Here is an 18825-nt window from a genome sequence, read left to right as displayed (position 1 = left end):
GCTCCCTATGCCAAACGGCTTGAATGATTGCTGGTACACAGGAGAGGCTTAATAAATGCTTGCTGAGTTGATCAAAGTTGTGAGGCAGGGTGACTCAGGGCCCTAACCGCACGGATGTCCAAGTCCTAAAGTGAGCCAAAACTTGTACCGTTCTGCTTGGCCTTCCCTCCTGTGGGGGCTGCAAAGCAGCTCCAGCCAGCTCATTAGCAGGCTCAGGAGAAGAAATAAACAGCCGGAATCAATACGGTGAAGCACACCCAGAGAGGACTGTTTCCAATATAGACAGATGGTGTGATGATGAATAAACTACAAATTCATTTCAAAGCATGACTGAATTCACAACAACCTTTGGAGGGGGGCAGGGGGCTGCAACTTTTGTAAATGTTAACAAGATCCCTAAAGGTTGGAAGACAGCGGGGAACCAGTGGTTTGTCCAACACACATCCACCAGCCTTGGTTCCAGGGCTCCCCAGATACAAAGACCTGGAGGTCATGGGTGAATATTCAGCATGAGAGCTCCCTCCATCTGTGCCTGTCCGAGAATTGTGTGAGGTACCCCGAGGATAAGGGACTGGCAGAGGGTCACTCGAGTGTGTTTCGGAGTCTCAAAGCTAGGAGGAACTTGGAAGGCATCAAGTCCAATTTCCTCATTTTACAGAGGAGGAGAATGAGCCCAACAGTTAAATGACTTGTCCACGCACTTCCTCTTTTGTCAGTCAATCAGCAAGCATTTATGAAGTGCCTGCTGTATGTCAGGCACTGGGCTAAGTGCTGGGAGAAAGACAAAGGGCTGGTAAAAGACAGTCACTGCCCTTGAGGAGTTCCCAGGCTGATGAGGCAACAACAAGCAAACAATGTATGTATGTATGTATGTATGTATGTATGTATGTATGTATGTGCACACCATACACATACACACACAACACAGGACACACACACACAAATATACTTCCCCCCTCCACTCCATGCTAAATAGGAAATACTCGACAGAGGGAAGGCATTAGAAATAAGAGGTGTTGGCAAAGGCTTCCTGTAGAAGATGAGATTCTAGCTGGGACATGAAAGAAGCCAGGGAAGCCAGGAGGTGAAAATGAGTTCGAAGAGCCTTCCAGGCATGGGGGCAGCCGGTGAAAATAGCCAGAGCCAACAGCCGAAGTGTCTCATTAGTGGAACAGCAGAGAGACCAGTGTCCCTGGATCAAAGAGCGGGTGGAGGTGGGGGCAGGGGCAGAAGGTGTAAGAAGCCTGGAAGGGGTGGGCAGGTTACAAAGGGCCCTTGTATACAAAATAGAGGATTCTGTATTTGATCCTAAAGGGGACAGGGAGTCACTGGAGTTACTGAGTGGGAAGGTGACATCTTTTGGGATAACAGGACACAACAAAACAGCATTTTAGAACCTGGTTGGAAACATCTCATTATTTTAAACAGTCACATCTTTTAAGTTATAATTAAAAACTTCTACATCTGTTTCTAATGAGAGAGTCTCTTCTCTTTCTCGTTTTCCATGAACTAGACTTCTTACTGATATCAAGAAACAGGAAAAATCTGCCCTTACCCACCTCTGTCTTCCTTAGATCTCCTTTCATTCCCTTCTCCTCTTGCATATTCCATGAGGAATAAGCTAACCTTGTTAGTCATTTGTTCTTGGCAAGGTAAGGCTCCCTCCCTGCCTTAATGAACATAATTTGAGCTACTGAATGAGAATAACATCCATAGATTCTTGAATACTTGACCCATGGTGAAGCCACATTCCAGGAATCAGGTTTTGGTTAAAGAGATCCAGCAGATCATGAGACATCCACAGGAAATCTAATGCTTCTCTAGCTATCAATTAAAAATGAACCCTGAGCTGGAAAGAGCAGGACACAAAACCCCAATGGTACAGGGAAGCCAACATCTACTCTGTCAGAGCTGAGCCAAGCTGAAGGAGTCCTCAGGGTTCAGTGTGATGGCGAGTGTATCTGCTGAAGTCTAAAACAAAACCCAGGAGTCAGACTCTAGGTCTGAATGTGACACTTTCTTCTCCCTCTCCGCACTCTCTTCCTTAGCTTAGCCAGCCTAGTTGTCTCCAGCTGTAAAGCCAAGGCAGCCAGGCTGCTCCTCCGGCAAAGATGGGACTGGCCTGTGTCAGGGTCTGGGTCTTTGATGTGATGATCTGGAGAAAGGCTTTTGTGGAAGTGTCAACTCTTAGAAGGGATCTGTATGTAGTCACCAGTGATTAAAAGACTATTTGGATTATTTTTAGTTGATCATAGATTCTCGTTTTGAATTGATCTTGTTAGATCAAGAAAAGTTATTTGTTAAGGCAGTGATATTTGGTTAAGGGCTCCTTTAGTTTCGAAATAAATAAGCCCAGTATCTTTAGAAAATACAATAGGAAAACAGCTCTTAGTTTTACAACCAAATGAAATGCCCAGACCCGAGACTACACTTAAGACACACACACATCCGCACATCTTTCTTTTTCTCTTGGGTATTTTTCCTTGGAAACCATGGCATACAAAGATGCCATAATGGGAACTTTGATAAGGATGCTAATGCCAGACCGGTTTCTACTACCACTGATATCGATGGTGCTGGAGGCTAAGAATGGATGTCTATTCAATAACCATCCATCTAGCCATTAAGCATTTACCAAGAAAAAACTGTGTGCCTAGTACTGCGTTTGACCCTGGCGAGATGAAGACACAAATGGGATGGTCCAAACTTTAAGGAGCTTCAGTTCTAACAGACGAGACATCATGTGACTCAGCTTGAGTAGAACCTTGAAGGAAAAGGAGGATTCTAAAGGTGAAGATAAGGGGAAGGGAGGCCCCAGTGTGAAGAGCTTCCAGTCTGGCTGGACTCTGGAGCACAGGGAGCAGAGCAATGCTGTAATAAGGTGGGCCAGCTCGGGGAGGCCTGCTTGAGATGCCAAACAAGGAAAGCTCCCAAACATAACAGGAAGACACAAGTTTACTGAGCATGAGTGACAGGGTCAGGTGGGCCCTTCAGGATCATCTCTTTGGGAGCTGGGTGAATTAAGGATGGCTTGGAAAGGGAAGACTAGAGGGAGGACATCCATGAGGAGGCAACTGCAAAGGCAACAGGGGAGGAGGGCTGTGAGGGGAGATAAAAGGACTTAAGGGAGAGGGTCAAAAGTGAAAGGGCAAGCTTTGGTAAAGTGACACATGGAGGCTGACCCCAAGGTGGCAAATCTAGGTGCCTGGAAGGCTGTAGGAAGATAGGGTTCTGTTCAGGGCATGGTGAGAGGCCCACATGGTCATTAGGGCCACGGGGATGTAGGAGATTGACCCTGAGGTGGAAGGAGACTAACATTCAGCTGACACTTAGTTAGGATTTGAAAAGTTCTTTCCTGAATCTCATTTTATCCTCAAGAGCCCCCAAGAGGGTAAGACAGGATTACTGGACTCATTTTACAGAGGAAGATAGTGAGATTCAGGTAAGTGATTTGTGACTCTTGAAGTGCTCAAGGTAGAATTCAAACCCAAGTCCTGTCTTCTTTCCATGACATCTCAGCAGCTCTCCTTTCACCACAATCACCCACTCAGTTCTCCTCCCTTCTCAGAGGCACTTCTGAACTGCTTCTTGGCACTTACTTATGAGAAGAGAGAAATAGATTTGAAAGCATTAGCTGTCAGAACTAATTGGGTGGAGTATCCTGGCAATTTATAACTGACAGTTTTAAAACCCATCATCAAAATGTTCTATAATTTACAGTGCAAATGACAGTGGCTGTGTGAGTGAGCAATCTCCCACCATCCATCTTCAAGAACTCTGGGGGAAAGAGCTCTGCTGGCCCATCTTGTCCCTCTCTCAACTACTCACACATGCACGCTCAGGCCTACCCACACCTTGGAGCCAGGCTCCTGCTCCTGGTTCAATATATGCTTGCCTTGCAGTTGGGTTCACACTGTGGTAAGCCTGGCTCTCTGTGCCTGCATTCTGGACCTCTGACCTGACCCAACTTAAGCCCGTGGTTCCTCTCCCCGAATCCTAACCTGGCCTGGTCAGTCCTTGGAGATCCTGCCCACACAGTGAGCCAGACAGGCATGGAATTACAAAATACAGAATGGCTGCCAGGAAAGAGAGGCTTGTTAACCCGGGGCAAAGCGAGCCAGCCAATGACTTCTTGCTGATTAGGAGGGCCTGAGGTCCTTCTTCCCTCTAAGGGAGCATAGAGCAAGGAAGAGCAAGGCAGAACAAGGCTTGTGGTGGGGCCTCTACTAGTCACGGGGTGTCCTGGCTCCGACAGCTTTTTATGGTCCCTGGTCTCAGAGGGGTACCGAAGCTGGGTTAAATGAGCATGGTCCAAAGCCCAAATATTCTGACATTTTTTCCTTGTGGGATTTGCAGTGGAGGTAAAAAGGAGCCAATGTTTCATGTTGCGTGGGCTGGGCTGGGTAGGAGGGGGCAGGGCATGCAATAAGTCAGGGACCCAAAGGACCATCACCTGATCCCAACCAAAGGCTGTCTCCGAGCATTGGACACAGGGCAATCCTGGGCTTGGAAATCCTTTCATAGCTGAGGGTCTTTAGTTGCAGGATTAATAATGGCTAACATTTACATAGAGCTTTAAGGTTTCTAGCTTATTTCATTTGATCTTATTAACTCAAAAGCCAGAAAGCAGCCAGTGACTTGATGAGATAATCTAAGCTCTGAAGAAAATAAATCCTCTTGTGTACCTTACTGTAAACCAGCGAAGTTTACAAATTCCTCTTGGGAATTTGGGTCATTAAAGCCCCTTGAGAGGCGCCAGGCGTGTCATTAATCTTGCCCTTTCCCCCAAAGCTACATAAACAATGCTATATACCGTATAACCAGTAGGCCTCTTGGACTTTCCAAAATAGAAGAGACTTTTGGTTTTGTCTTCTTGGCTTGTTGTAGCTTTTGTTTGTTTGTTTCTAAATCCTTCCCTTCCATCTCAGAATCAATACTATGTATTGGTTCCAGGGCAGACGTGCAGTAAGGGCTAGGCAATTGGGATTACGTGACCTTCCCATGGACATCCAGCTAGGAAGGGTCTGAGGCCAGATCTGAACCCAGGACCTCCCATCTCTAGACCCGCCTAGATGCCCCAGCTCATAGCTTTTTTTTTTTTTTTTTTTAAACCCTTAACTTCTGTGTATTGGCTCCTTGGTGGAAGAGTGGTAAGGGTGGGCAATGGGGGTCAAATGACTTGCCCAGGGTCACACAGCTGGGAAGTGTCTGAGGCCAGATTTGAACCCAGGACCTCCCATCTCTAGGCCTGACTCTCAATCCACTGAGCTACCCAGCTGCCCCACCGGCTCATAGCTTTTTAAGCGACATGCCTAAAAGAGAATCCAGACAGACATGGTGGGTATACACTAGGTTGAAAGACACAATAACCAAGTATTCATCTGAAAACTTCCTGCCAGTCCAAAAGAACAATATGGGCATTAGTTAAATCTGAGCTTCCAGGTATTTCTGCAGGCAGGAGGGCCTCTGCAATACAACCAAAAGGTCTCTTTTTAAGTACCAAATTAGGTGCAAAACCCCTCCTTTAAAAATTAATGTTTAAAAAAAAAATGACTTACTATGAACTCCACTTAAAACACTAACCACACAATCCAACTGCTTTCTGAGCGGCCCCAGCAAGTGGGTGAGGGGCACCAAGCTCAAGGCCCTCCCATCCCAGCCAGTCACGCACCAGAGAACCTCGTTACTCATGTACCCCATCCCTTTCCACCTCCTGCTCAGGACTCGCTCATGGGCTTGGCATTCCTATTCTGGCAGCACCTGACAACTGACCGTCCTTTGGAGCAACTCACTGTCCCTGCTGTCTGACTCCCATACACCATGCTCCCTGGCTACCATTCCCATATATGTTGTCCCCTCTAGGAAAATGGGAGCTCCTGGAGGGCAGGGGCTCTCTCCCATGTATCGGTGCCCCCCGAATTCTGTGGGTGTCTGGGAGATGGTAACCACTTAGTGAATGCTTTGTGATTCCTCCCTTCAAAGGTCTACCCCTAGGCTTGGCACATACTTTGTATCCACTGGCTAAAATCAAATCTTCCCAAAAGCCAGTTTAGAGATGCCTCTCCTCGACGTGGCATCTGATACCCTCTAATCCCCTTAGCTGAGTCTAGGTCACATCCCCCTTTAAGGAAGTTCTCTGGGTGCAGGGCTGGCCAGCTGACTTGCCTTGTATCTGCAGTGCCAGACACACAGCAAATGCTTAATAAAGGCTTCGGCTTTACCTTGACTTAATAAATGTTCTTGAGTTAACACTTGTTGCAATTCCACATAGCAATGTTCTAGTGTCTGTGCTAGATAGGGTTTTGGTTCTTTCTCAATTTTGGCTATCTGGGGGAAAAAAAAAGGATGTTCTGTTTCCTATCCTAAAATGTACAAAGGGCAAGCTCTTCAGAGGCAGGGGTGGGTGGGCAGGCAGAACAACAGGCTGATTACTTCTCTCTCCTACTATGGGTCAAAGAACTCAAAACAAGCTGCTGTGGGGGGGGGGGTCACCAAGGTTGCAGGCCACACTCACAAAGCCCCATGCTGAGTCCAGACTGAGAAGACTCTTCCCTCCCTCCCCTCTTCATCAGCAGAGGTCTACCTAGACTCATTCCCCAATGTGTCTCCAGTCTCTCTTGTCTCTGACTCTCTCAATCCCTGGGCTCCAGAATCCTGCCTGCCAAAGAGCAAACCCTTCACCCCAACCCCTGCTGCTTGCTCTCTCCTTTCCAATCTTACCTCCCCAAAGTCCCACCAGATTCACTAACCTCTTCCAGCCATGCCCTCTGGGACTCTGGCTCTTTAATTAAGAAGCTAATTCCCTTCTCCTGGCTTTCACTGATACCAGCTTCCCCTGAAAACAATCCTTTCCAGGCTTAGCTTACTTTCTCTTGCACCTAGTAGATTCATTGCTTCCAGGGAGGGAGTGAGAATATTCCTTATCACTCCTTCCAGAGTGTCCCGCTATTAGCACTTAGCAAGGGATCAGCGTTGAGGGTCCCTCTGCCCACCTAGATCCTACCACCTCACTTCTCTCATGGAGATCAGTGCCTGGCTCAGTCTTCTTCTCCATCCCTCCTCCTAATCTCACAGTAGGGGCCTTCAACATCAATGGTGACGTTCTCAGAAATGGTCTAAACACCCAGGCCCAGGTCAAGGACTAGCCATTGTTGAGCACACAGCTGGGGCTTCATTGATACTTGATGACTATTAATCAGAAATTTTAGCTAAACTAAATCTTCTGGAGGCCCCTGTTCCAAGGGGATCACCCAATGGGGCAGAGCTGGGCATGGTCACTCCAAGGCTGTGCCCATGGCAGTGCAGATCTTCTAAGCCCAGGGGACCCAAAAACCTCAACTTCTTTAGGAGCAGAGATCATAAGTGGGCACCATTGTGGTCAGATCATTAGTGCTAACTTCTTTCTAGGAGGAAACAACCCATTCTGGGTGCATTGCTAAAAGCCACATGGGGTTATGAGGGAGAATACGATGCACATCCAGAGAAAGAACTGGGGGAGTAGAAAACACAGAAGAAAAAAACATTTCCTTGATCACATGGTTCGATGGGGACATGAATAGGGATGTAGACTCTAAATGATCACTCTATTACAAATATTAATAATATGGAATTAGGTCTTGATCAATGGAATTACTTGGCTGGGGGAGGGGAGGGAAAGAATACGAATCATGTAACCATGGAAAAATATTCTAAATTAATTAAAAAAAAAAAGCCACACGGGGAAGTTCAGACCCCATCCATGGCAGTTCACTCAAGGCCTTTCTCTGTCTTCTCAAAGACTGTCCAAGAGTCACAGCTTCTGCCAAGGGTGGCCCTGTCTCCTTTTTTGGGTCAGGAATCCATTTGTCTTTTATTCCATTTAGCACAAAATTAAGCTGTAGTCTAATTTCTATTTGGGTATTTCATTCAGAACACACGCCTCAATTGTCAATGCTGGCATTTTTGACTATGAAAAGCTCTTACAATGGATCCTCTTGCAAAATCAGATTTCACTATGACTTTTATTTTTCAAAGAGTAGACATCTCAGGCCCACGCCTGGTACATAGCAGGTGCTCCATAAATGCTTGTTAATTAAAAATGAAAAGCCAGTAGACTTCATAATATTTATATAGAGGGAATTAAAACAGAAAAAACACAAACAATATTGATTCCAAAATTTCTGAGGAAATGGCTGAACAGTTGTGGAGCAAGGGCTAAAACAGAACAACTAGTCTGGAAAATTAAGACAATTGCCAAAAGCCACCAGCAAACCAAAGGAAGGTTTTCTATATAAAAAGTCAATAGATTCTGAGGGAGTATTTCTAATAACTTTTTAATGCCATAATTCTAGATGAAACCTTCACCAAAAAGCCCAGTGGATGATGCTCTCAATGGGTATAGATTTTTTTAAGGTTCCTCAAGTGTTCAGGACCACACCATGACAACTCACTCCAGCCCTTTCCCTGTCCTCTTACAGGCTGCCCAAGAGAAGCCAACACCTAAGCAGGATCACAGCTTCTGCTTCTGGGAAGCTGTTCTTTCCAGATGACAGCGGGAATTTCCCAGGGTCCCATCTCTCCTGGGCCCCTACAGTCTCTTCCCTTGGGAGTTCCAGACTGAGTATTGGGAAATACTCAACGAAGGCAATTTTGAAGTGTGCTAACCTCTTCCCATTGGAAGGATCAAAACGATAAGATGCCAAAAGAGTGCATTTCCAGGGGCTGTTCATCTGGTAGTTACTGACCCAAGGAGTTAGGAATGAAGATATCCAAGGCGCCAAGGTCAGTGACCACACTTCACACCCCATCCACAATTTCCCTTTTTGTAGAGTAAACGGTATGCATGTATGTATATGATGAATCACAATAAGCTGAGAAAGTTGGGTATAAGGGAAACTTTCCCAAAGTCATTCCCTATCTTCAGATATGTCTATAATAGATTTCAAGCACTGGAAGGTTTCAATCTGGGGGAATCCAAGTCAAGTCTCCAAGTACTGATGAAGTGCTTACTAGGGGACAGACTAGTCCTGGCCCCCTCCACAAACTCACAGGCGAGCCAGCTTTCTTTAAGAGCCTGTTCCAGAGGTTGCTCCCTAATGGGCAGTCTGACCTTGGTAGCCAGCACACACATCTCTTTGGCATGTACAATGCCCCCATGGGACAGCATTCTCAGCAGTACTTACAAATATTGGAAGGCTGAGTGGCTAACTTCTAAAGGCTAATGGATCTCAGCAGCATGTTTAGGGGTGAGTATAGATTCAGTCCATCTCTCTATATCCACAGTGACCTACAACTGAACACTCACTAGTGGGAGATGAAGATGGCTGATGCTGATCTGACATGAGATTAAGTCACCTGCTCAAAGGCTGGATTTGACTCAGGTCTTTCTAATCCCACATCTCACCCTCTTATTAGCTGTGTCCCCTCACTGCCACTTCTCCACATAGCAAGGTAGCCAGGACCTGGATGCTTCTTGTTGCCTTCATAGCTGAATTCCAAATCTCTTTAGAGTCACAAGAGCTCTTGGTCCATTGGCTACAGACTTAAGCTTAGGCTATGAGGCCCATGGTTTTCTATTATTGCCTTCATTTCATGATTTTCCACAAAGTCCCCATGGCACATGAACATAGCCTAAAATAAAAGAGCTGAGGGCATACTTGCTTATCTGCAGATACTCTTAGACCAGAAAAAGTTAAATTAGTTGTATTTTTCTGTTTTTCAAGGGGTTAGACTGTGGATATTGGGAATCTTACCTTGGTGAAGATGGCTAATGGCATGCCATATTGGTCCTCTTCCAAACCAGAGATGAGGCCTGGCACAAACACCACCTGGCCCAGGTTAGCTTGAGGTTGCACGGTAATTGGGGGGCTTTCTGAGGGCACGTGGTCACTTGGAAGGAAGTTTATCTGTTTAGCATCCACCTGCTCAATTCCTTTCAAGCTAGTGCCCTCTAAGACCCCAGAGTCCAGGGTCTCCCATTCATTTTCTGATGTCTCAGGTGTCACATTGGCAGAAAGTGTCAAAGACTGTCCAGGGCCATTGGATGCTTGATGATTGCTGACATCCTTTTCTGTTTGGGAGATGATCCCATCTGCTTTGGAGGCATCCCCTCCATGGTTTCCAGATACCTTTTTCTTGTCATTTCCTGAATTTGTACTTGAAATGTCAGATGCAGCCCTAGAAACAAAGTCATCTGCAGGAGGGGTAGCTTGGTGGAGTCCAGCATCCTCAGAATGACTCTTTCGGGGCCTGTACTGGGAGCAGTCCCGGAGGCCGTGTTCAATCATACCTGCAGTGTACAAGAGACAAAACAAGTTCAGCTCAAAAAAGAGACATGGAAAAGTTGAGATGAAACTGCACTTTTAAGGCTCAATAAACTATAAACAGGAACATTTCAACATTTTACAAACACTGGTTTAGAAGAAAAATTCAGTCCACGGAGAGATACAATCTCTAAAGGGAAACGTCATATTAAAATGACATTAAGAATGTAAACAAGCTTTATCCTAATGAGTTTTTTTTTACACTAGTATAACATGAAAGTTTCAGTCTTAGAAGAAGCAAAAAAAAAAAAAAATAGAGAAAACTACTCTCTTACCTGGAAAAAGGGATAATACGGTCATTAGTGCACCTACCAATCTATTCACTGGAGAAATATAAAACAGAACCTGAAACGGATTCACAATTGCTTAAATTAGAAACAAAGATTCAATTAGAAAACAAACTTAAAACAAAGCTAGCTAATGAGAAATCAGCTATGGAAGAAACAGAAACAAAAACAAAGCAGCGAATCTGCTCAGCTGACCTATTTTCCTTTCTAATTAAATAGCATCACTTGGAGAGAGGGCCCAGGGGACAGGTTGGGCTTTGGAACTTTTATTCCTTTGAGGGAGAACATTTTCCAGCTGGTCTCCTGCAGAGAGCTTTGGAAAACTTGCAGTTTCTTGCACCAGTATGGTGGGCAGAGATGCTCAGCCAAGCCTGGGCAGCCCAAGTACTGTCCCCAAAGCCACTTGTGTTTATGAAGGGGCTAAAGAAATCAAGGGAGTTGCCCCATTTGCTATGGCTGCTGCTAGAGTCAACTGTGTCACTAGGCCATCTCTTCCCCAAAGGGTTTTTATTTTGTTTTGCTTAGAAGGGGTTGTAAAGGGGCATCATCTGGTTAGAAGGATGCCAAGAATCATTATTGACTTGAGTCTCTCCTTGGCCTTCGTTATACTAGTCTCTTGTGTCAATGTTCTTATATCTTATATGACTGTCTTATCAACTTTCAAACTGAGAGGCTCCACTGGCTCCTTTGCCATTTCTACCATCTGGGTAATTCTTTGTTTAGCTCCAGAGTTGAAAGTAACTCCTTGCTGAGATGTTGTGTATCAGTTTATATCATCTAAGACAAAGACTTGGGGTATTTGGAACACACACCAAAGGAATACTAATTTTATAGGGAAGACCAAAAGGGCAGGCATGGTGGCATAGGCCTGTGTGTGTCCCCCGATGTTGGGGAAGTCGAGGCTAGCAGAGTTCTGAGTCAGGCTAAAGACCATCAGATGTACCCATGTAGTCCAGCATCAATACAGTAAGCCCAGGGGAGTGGGGGAACCTCCAAAGTGTTTAAGGAGGGAAGAATCAGCTCAGGTTGGAGATGGAGTTGGCTAATGTTCCTGTGCAGAGGGACTAGGGCTTTGAGAGGCCACTGTACTTCCAGCCTGGGTGAGGGTGGGAGACCCAGTCTCAAAGAAAAAGAAAGAAAAGAAAGCTCTGAAGACAAGGACACCACTGAAGAGACATGGCTCCTTCAAGGAAAAAAGGAGCCTCTTCCTCCACCCATTGCTAATGGTGCAGTGGCATTTGTCTTGGTCGACCTAGGAGAGTAAGTCTACCAAAGCAGACTGGGCACGTTGACATCAGCATTCAAAGGGCATTTAATTAAAAAGAATCTCTCCTGTTGTGGCATTAAATACAACTGCAGAGAACTTGGCTGCTGCCCTGCAAGAGCTTGCTCCCATCAAAGATCAAAAAGCCTTCATTTTCTGCATTAAGTCTACAACAAAGGGCACACACACACACTTCTACAGGCCCCTTCATTACCAGGTGTTCAGTTCATTCCAACTAAGCTATTTAATAGGCAAAGAATAAATTTTAAATACTCTCCCATGCCCTGCCCTTCAAATCCCACCTTTTTCTCCAGAAGAATCAGCTTAAATAGGATTAAGACCTGCCCGGAGAAAGAAAAAAGAAACCATAAGATGATTACAAATGAACTCAACCTCAACATTCCTATTCCTAGGGGTTATTTTTAATTGCTATGAAACATCCCATTTTTATATAACCTTTATTGCTAAGCAAATAAAGTCCTAAGGAAATTATGCCAAAAAAAGATTGAATCTAACCTAGAATGATAAAAAGGTTGCTCAAGTATCCATAAATATGATATGGTATTCAACACTCCTTCCTTTTATCAAAATGACAGTACTTTATATTTTGTCCAAGACACCGTCTTCAGGCATCTTGGACATGGCAGAGGAAGCTGGCTTGTCTAGGGAGATACAGAATGTCTTAGGGAAGGGAAGACCAGGCTGGTCTTACAAAAACCAGTCAACATTCACATTCTGGGAATGGAGAGAGGCTGGTTGGAAAATGTCTTATGCCCATAGCAATGACAGATGCAAAAAACATGCTGGAAGTTTAAAATGTTTCTACCAACTCTGGTCTTCAGGCTCTCTCCCTTCTTAAGAGGTCACCTCCAATTCTACAAATGCTTAGTTAAGGCCAAAAACAAAGGTATCCTACACCATGATCAAGATTCAGATAATTGGGCATAATCCCAAAGAGAAACAAATAGAAGTGCTGCACTTTGCAGTCTCCTTAGAGATCTCATCATTGAGAATGAATGGGATTCTAATCTGCCTTGTAAATCTTTAATAGAAGGTCTGTCTGTGGTTAACAGAACTTTGAAAGAAAATAACTGCTACTGGGGCTATGAATATAAAAAAGTATTCCCTTTTCTGTGGGGGTGGGGAGGGCCTGGGATTTTAGATTCATATCTGAAGAAAGCAACGGGAAAGGGAATACTACATTCTGACCAATGCATACAAGCAAGGGCAGTGCAAACACTTCTGTATTGTAAGTCCACCAAAGAAGCATACCTTGTGACGAAACTGAAGGACCAGATCTCGTGGAGAAAGACCTGCAGTGGGAAAGAAGCCAACCTGTGAGTGCCCCCTTTCCCAACGACCATGTAGAGAGAGGGGAGGGAGAACAATAAGGCGGGAACATCCCAAGATAAAAGAAACATGGTCCAGATGCATTGCTGGACATGAAACAAAGAAATAGAGAGATTCTAGGTCTTAGAACCATTTCTCCATTTAGCAAATGATCTTTCTTGGACAGAGAACCAACCTTATCAATATAGAGCTTGGCAAGCAAGTCTGATCTGCTTTCCTGCTCTACCCATTTCTGCTGCTTGACTCTTCTGAACCACTCTGGTCTCACCAGTTTCTGCTGATACATTTTCAGAATCATGTAAAGGCAGAATTTGGAAAAAAAATCCATTTTCATGAAAGATGTATTATTGTGATTTTGTTTACAACTTGCATGAGGAATGGCTTTAGGGATGGCATTGTGCTGGAATTACAGTGAAACTGCTTTTTAGCATTATAAAGGGATAATGATAAATATTTACTGATAAGGATGATTGACTGAATATTTACTAGGGCCCAGAACTGTACAAAGTAGTCTTTTGGAACAGTACTAGATTAGACGCAGTCCTTGATCTCCTTGAAGATCTCAGAATTGACTAGAGGAGATACCAGCCAGATATATACCACCTATATACAACCTTATATAACCAACCAGATATATACTAAATGGACCTATGCTCTACTCTCTGTACTTGCGTCTACAATAAGCACACATATATTATACACATGTCAAGCTTGAATTGAATTAAGGGGGAGGGATAGCCTATGTGTGAATGAGGAAAAGTTTCCCTTTGACAGCCAATCCCCAGATAACACAGGCCATGCAATGTATGCTATCACAGATAGATGATGACCAGATGGGCAGACAGTTCAAGCATCTTGACAGAGTTTCCTACTGTCAACATAGACTCAAGGCATACATTTTTGGGAAGTCTGTCCCAAGCTAGATACATGTGATGAAAGCTGAAGCCAAGGAGAAAGAGGGAGCTACCCCTAGGACCAGCAGATCTGAGCCTGAGGAGAAGTTTCGACAAATAAATCCACTGATTTGACTGATTTCCAACAAGAATCATGAGGGTCTCCTCTGACTAGCAAAGGGTGACTTACCAAGGTATACCTGGGACCCTTCTATGGAAGCTCCTCCCAAGGAACTATTCATATGCTCATAGAGTTCCTAGGAAATACAGATTTTAAGAGAGAGAGAGAGTGATAATGACATTTTAGACCAGGAGAAAATGGCTACTTAGTTCTGGAGGTGTGCTGAATGTATTAGGCATCCCTCTTGGAGACAACACAGGCTCTCTGCTTTACCACCTTCCCTTCCCCCATAGCCTTCCACTAAGGGCTCTTTTTAAAATTTCTTAAACCAGAACCAAGAAGCAGCTCAAAGCCACAGAGCAAGAGAGAGAGCCCAGCCCCCCTTCTGCCTTCAGCTCCCCTGGTTTGGCCTTGGCTGCTAATTCATATTCTGCCCTGTCCTTCTCTGCAGGACTGGGGGTTGGGTGCCTGCTGGCACAATCGCTGTTCTGCAGTAAAAGTCAATGCCACAGCCAGGCTCACAGAATTGACGGCTCATTTTCCAGGAAGTAGCTGCAGGATGCTCTGCTTTGGAAATGTGGGGGATGGGAGTTGGAGGCTAGAGGAGCTGCAAAAGCCCTTAATCTCCCCAAAGGGCTGAGTGTTTAAGCAGAGCCTGGCACAGAGAAATAAATTAGTGGGGATTCACTATCATCAGGTGTTTCTTCAAATGAATTGTCTTTTAGCTGAATGAATAATTATTAATGAGTAGCAAACAGGGCTTGACTTCCACTGGTGGGTGGGTGGGGGTCCGGCATTGCTCACTCCTCAGAGTGGCATCTGGTCCAGGCCTCTGGCTAACAAATGATCTCTTTCCCCAACACACCTCCATTCAACTGAATGTTTAGAGCAGAGTGCACCGACAGAGGTGGAGGTACGTGATCAATTACCTTTAGGATGGAAATTTGGGAAAAATCCTTCTCTTCAAAATAGGCGTGGGTAATGAGCTGAAGTTTTGCTTGGAGTAAACCATAGAGAGGCTTGCATGAGAAAAAAAAAAAACATTGTTAGGGAGGGATGGACAAAAGTGAAGCAAAAAGGAAAAGGGGCATGGTCCATTTCAAATGTGAGAACTATTTTTCCAGAGTCAGAAGCTGAAAGGGACCTCAGGAGTCATCCAATGTCCCCAGTCCTTCTTTCTGCAAAGCCTCAACTGTCCAAGGGAGATGTTCCTGACACAACCACTGAGTTATCAAGGTACAAGCTGCCTTGCCGAGCTGACTGACTGGAGTGATAGCCTCTCTTTTCAGGCAGGACATCTTCCTTGGATGTGGCCAACCTCCCTCTTGATATCACTCAAGATGATTTCCTATTTGGTTCATGGAAACTAAGGACTTCAAGCTGGTGTCCTCCACATGATAAATGCTCATGTATTTGAAGACAGTCAGCCAACTGATAATTATTTAGCACCTACTATGTCCCCCTATGCTGGGGGACAATGAAAAGCAAAAGACAGTTCCCTGCCCTCAAGGAGCTCCCAGGCCAATGGGGGAAGACAATGTGCATATAACCATGCACAAACAAGTCATTATCAGGGTCCATTGGAAGCAATCACCATTTAAGGGAGTCTGGGAAAAGTTTCAGATAGAGTAGGATTTTAGCTGGGTCATAAAGGAAGCCAAAAGGCAGAGATGAGGAGGAAGAGAATTCCAGACATGGGGATAGCCAGTGAAAAGTTAGAACGATGTAGTGTCATATGAGAGTTAAGTAAATTACTTCCTCATTCTCCCATTTTAAATCTTTAGCTTCTGAGTTTGTTTCTTTCCTTTGGCCCCCTCCTCATTTCTTCACTTTAGCACTTAAAAATCTGTGACAGATCCTTCTCTAAGACTGCAGAACCTAAGTCTTCAGCCATGGGGTGGAAAATGCTGTGTGCAGAACCCCTCAGGGGGGCTGGGGGACAACTAGCCAATGACTTGCTTTACCCAACTTGGCTAGACTGGCTCTCAGCTGACAGTCAGTCAGTCTGTCCCTGAGCCTGCCTTAGGAGCTGTAGCATGACGCGATGGGTCTCAACTTGCTCTCTGCTCTATGTTATTAAAACCTAGGCTCAACTCCAACCCCAAGAAGAGATAGGTTGCATGGAAGAGCAGTTTCAGAGAAACCTGGGAAGCCTACATGAACAGATGCAGAAGGGAGTGAGCAGAGTCAGGAGAACTATTTCTTCCAGACAAAAAACTTTGTTTTGTCTGGATCTCTGATCAATGCACTGATCCCTGATTTGAGAGGAGACCTGATGAAACATAAAACTCACTTCCTGGTAGAGAAAGAGGCAATAGACTCACTCTGGGTACAGACTAAGACATCTATTTTCTAGACACAGTCAATGAGAGAACTGGATTTGTTTGTTCTAAGGGTTTTGTTTTTGTTTAATACTATTTGTGTATGTTACAAAGAAAAGGGAAAGGATTTTTGGCTTTTCTATGCCACCTTTATTTAGTTCCACTTCAATTTTTTTTTAATACCTTCATAGTGCTGATTTATAGTCAACTATGGTTCATAATCTACATGCAGAACTTTTTTTTTTGCCCAGCCCACCTTATGCCTAGCTATTCCTTCCCATACTTTATTTGTAATCCTTTTAGTATAACAGGACATAAATGTAGTTCTGTGACAATCTGTCCTTGAGCTAGTATTACTTAATATTTTTGTTAGTGAAGGAATTCAGAGAACTATTTCAAATGTCTAATATTGAGTCATGAGGTTGATAAAGATAATAGAAGAACTCAAAGTTATCCAGAAAGAATAAGGGAATGTTCTAACAGAATCTGGCTTAAATCTACTAAAGATAACAAGCTGGTAACTGATGTGGAGAAGTCATGGAGAGGGCAAATATAACTTTTAGTTTCTAAGGTAGAGTAACAGCCAAGGAAGAATGAATGAAGAAGCAGGAAATTTCATCGGCGCGGGGGAGGCAGAATTAGCTATCCTGTAGGTCTGAAAAAAAACATTGGTGTTTAGTGGACTTTGGGCTCAATAATGAACTGTTAGGGTGCCATGGGAGCCGAAAAAACTACTCAACCCTTAGGCTGTGTTGGGAAGGTGGAATTCCAGGGATAAGCAGGAAACCACTTGACTCTGATATGCTCAAACCTCCCCTGCCATATCACATTTTAGGAAACATACTGATAATTGAGAGAACTTCCAGAGAAAAGGTAAAGGGTGGTAACAGGCTACCTGAAAGCCTCCAAAGGTCTTGAGGAGGCTTAGGCTTCTCTCAGGATGAGAAGACCCAGAGGAATATGAGAATGTCTTCAAGGGTCTGAAGGACTGTTGCAGACAAGAAGGCTGGTCTTGTTTGGCTTCAGAAGGAAGAATTCAGGCAGGGAAGGGAGGAAGAGAAGACCAAGATGACAGTGGAAAAGATATGCAGATTTAAACTTGGGGCACAGGGGGAACTTCCAATCAGTGCAATCCTAAGGGATGGGCTGGCCCAAGAGGCAACAGGCAACCCTTCACTGGAGATTTCCAAACAAAGGTTGGGCCACTACTTGTCAGATTTCTTCTGGGGATCTGAGCCAGATTAGATGGCCCCTGAGGGCTCCTAAAACTCAAGCTCCGGTGTCCTCGCCAGCCCTTGAATGATACCTCTCTTTAGAGCTCTCCTGTACCTTTCCTGAGGTGTGATCAGGACGTAGTTATGCTAGGGTATTTTATGTGGTCAAGCTATCTTGTCTATCCTCTCCCTGAAAATTGTTGGCTTCTGGCCCCAGCCCAGGTCAGGGATGCTATCACTAGCTCCTTGATTCATATATGGACCATTGGGCTAACCATGGGATACCTGAGAGGAAGTCCTATATTCTTTTCTAAGAACTGAGTCCATCAAGCTCTGCATAGTTTCCCCTAAATATGACTTCACTTTTGCTCATCATTCACTCTCTCACCCACCAAAAAATTCCCGATATGCATCTCTCTCTACAGGCTAAGGCACCTGATAGGCTTAGCAGAATAAGTAAACCTGGGGAGTTTCCCTGAGGACTTCCAGATCCTAATAAGTTATAAGGATGCCAAATAAGACCAATCCTGCTATGGATCTTGGGGGAGTCGTTTTACTTTCTAGTCTAAAGAAATGCCCATTAATCCATGCCTTTTGCTTCTAGTCTCCAAGGCAGTTTTCTAGACATTCCATTGTGAGTTTATTTGGGGGGAGGAGGGGGAGAGAAGAAGGAAGGAGCTCCTATGGTGACTCTCTCAAGTTTTTGAGAATATAAATAAATGCACCATCTGGTTCCACCTCACTGACCTGAGGAAGGAACACTCTGCAAGGAAAACAAGTATTTATCAAGTACTGACCTAGGTGTGGGATCTGGCCAAGTGCTGCCCTTTAACAAAGCCTTAGAGACTGTGCTCTTGAGGGAAAACAGCCTATAAGATTATCTAAAATCTCTAGAGAGCACCTGGGGGTTTTCGATGGGAGGGCATTTGTGGAGAAGGTGGCTCTCTTCTGTGCTTAGAGGGAGAAGAGATTCTCTGGGATAGGGAGGAAGGCTATTCTCTCATTCCCCCACTTCATAACCTATCAGACCCATTTTAAGCCTTGTTGATTCTACCTTCATCTCCAGAACGTGGT

The 18825-nt window shown here is 44.7% G+C and overlaps 1 protein-coding gene across 1 annotated transcript in view; it reads right to left on the bottom strand.

Moving 5' to 3' along the window:
- AVL9 (AVL9 cell migration associated) overlaps nt 1–18825 on the bottom strand; it is a 72217-nt gene that overhangs the window by 14080 nt on the left and 39312 nt on the right. The window contains exons 5-10 of the mRNA XM_044657667.1: nt 15146–15235; nt 14286–14352; nt 13125–13165; nt 12155–12193; nt 10577–10646; nt 9732–10267 (exon numbers count right to left, since the gene is read on the bottom strand). Coding sequence (XP_044513602.1) covers nt 9732–10267; nt 10577–10646; nt 12155–12193; nt 13125–13165; nt 14286–14352; nt 15146–15235 — 843 coding nt within the window. The remainder of the gene's footprint in view (nt 1–9731; nt 10268–10576; nt 10647–12154; nt 12194–13124; nt 13166–14285; nt 14353–15145; nt 15236–18825) is intronic.

This window comes from Gracilinanus agilis, chromosome 1 (assembly GCF_016433145.1).
Source record: "Gracilinanus agilis isolate LMUSP501 chromosome 1, AgileGrace, whole genome shotgun sequence".
NCBI lineage: Eukaryota > Metazoa > Chordata > Mammalia > Didelphimorphia > Didelphidae > Gracilinanus > Gracilinanus agilis.
This window is presented reverse-complemented; position numbering and strand designations above follow the sequence as displayed.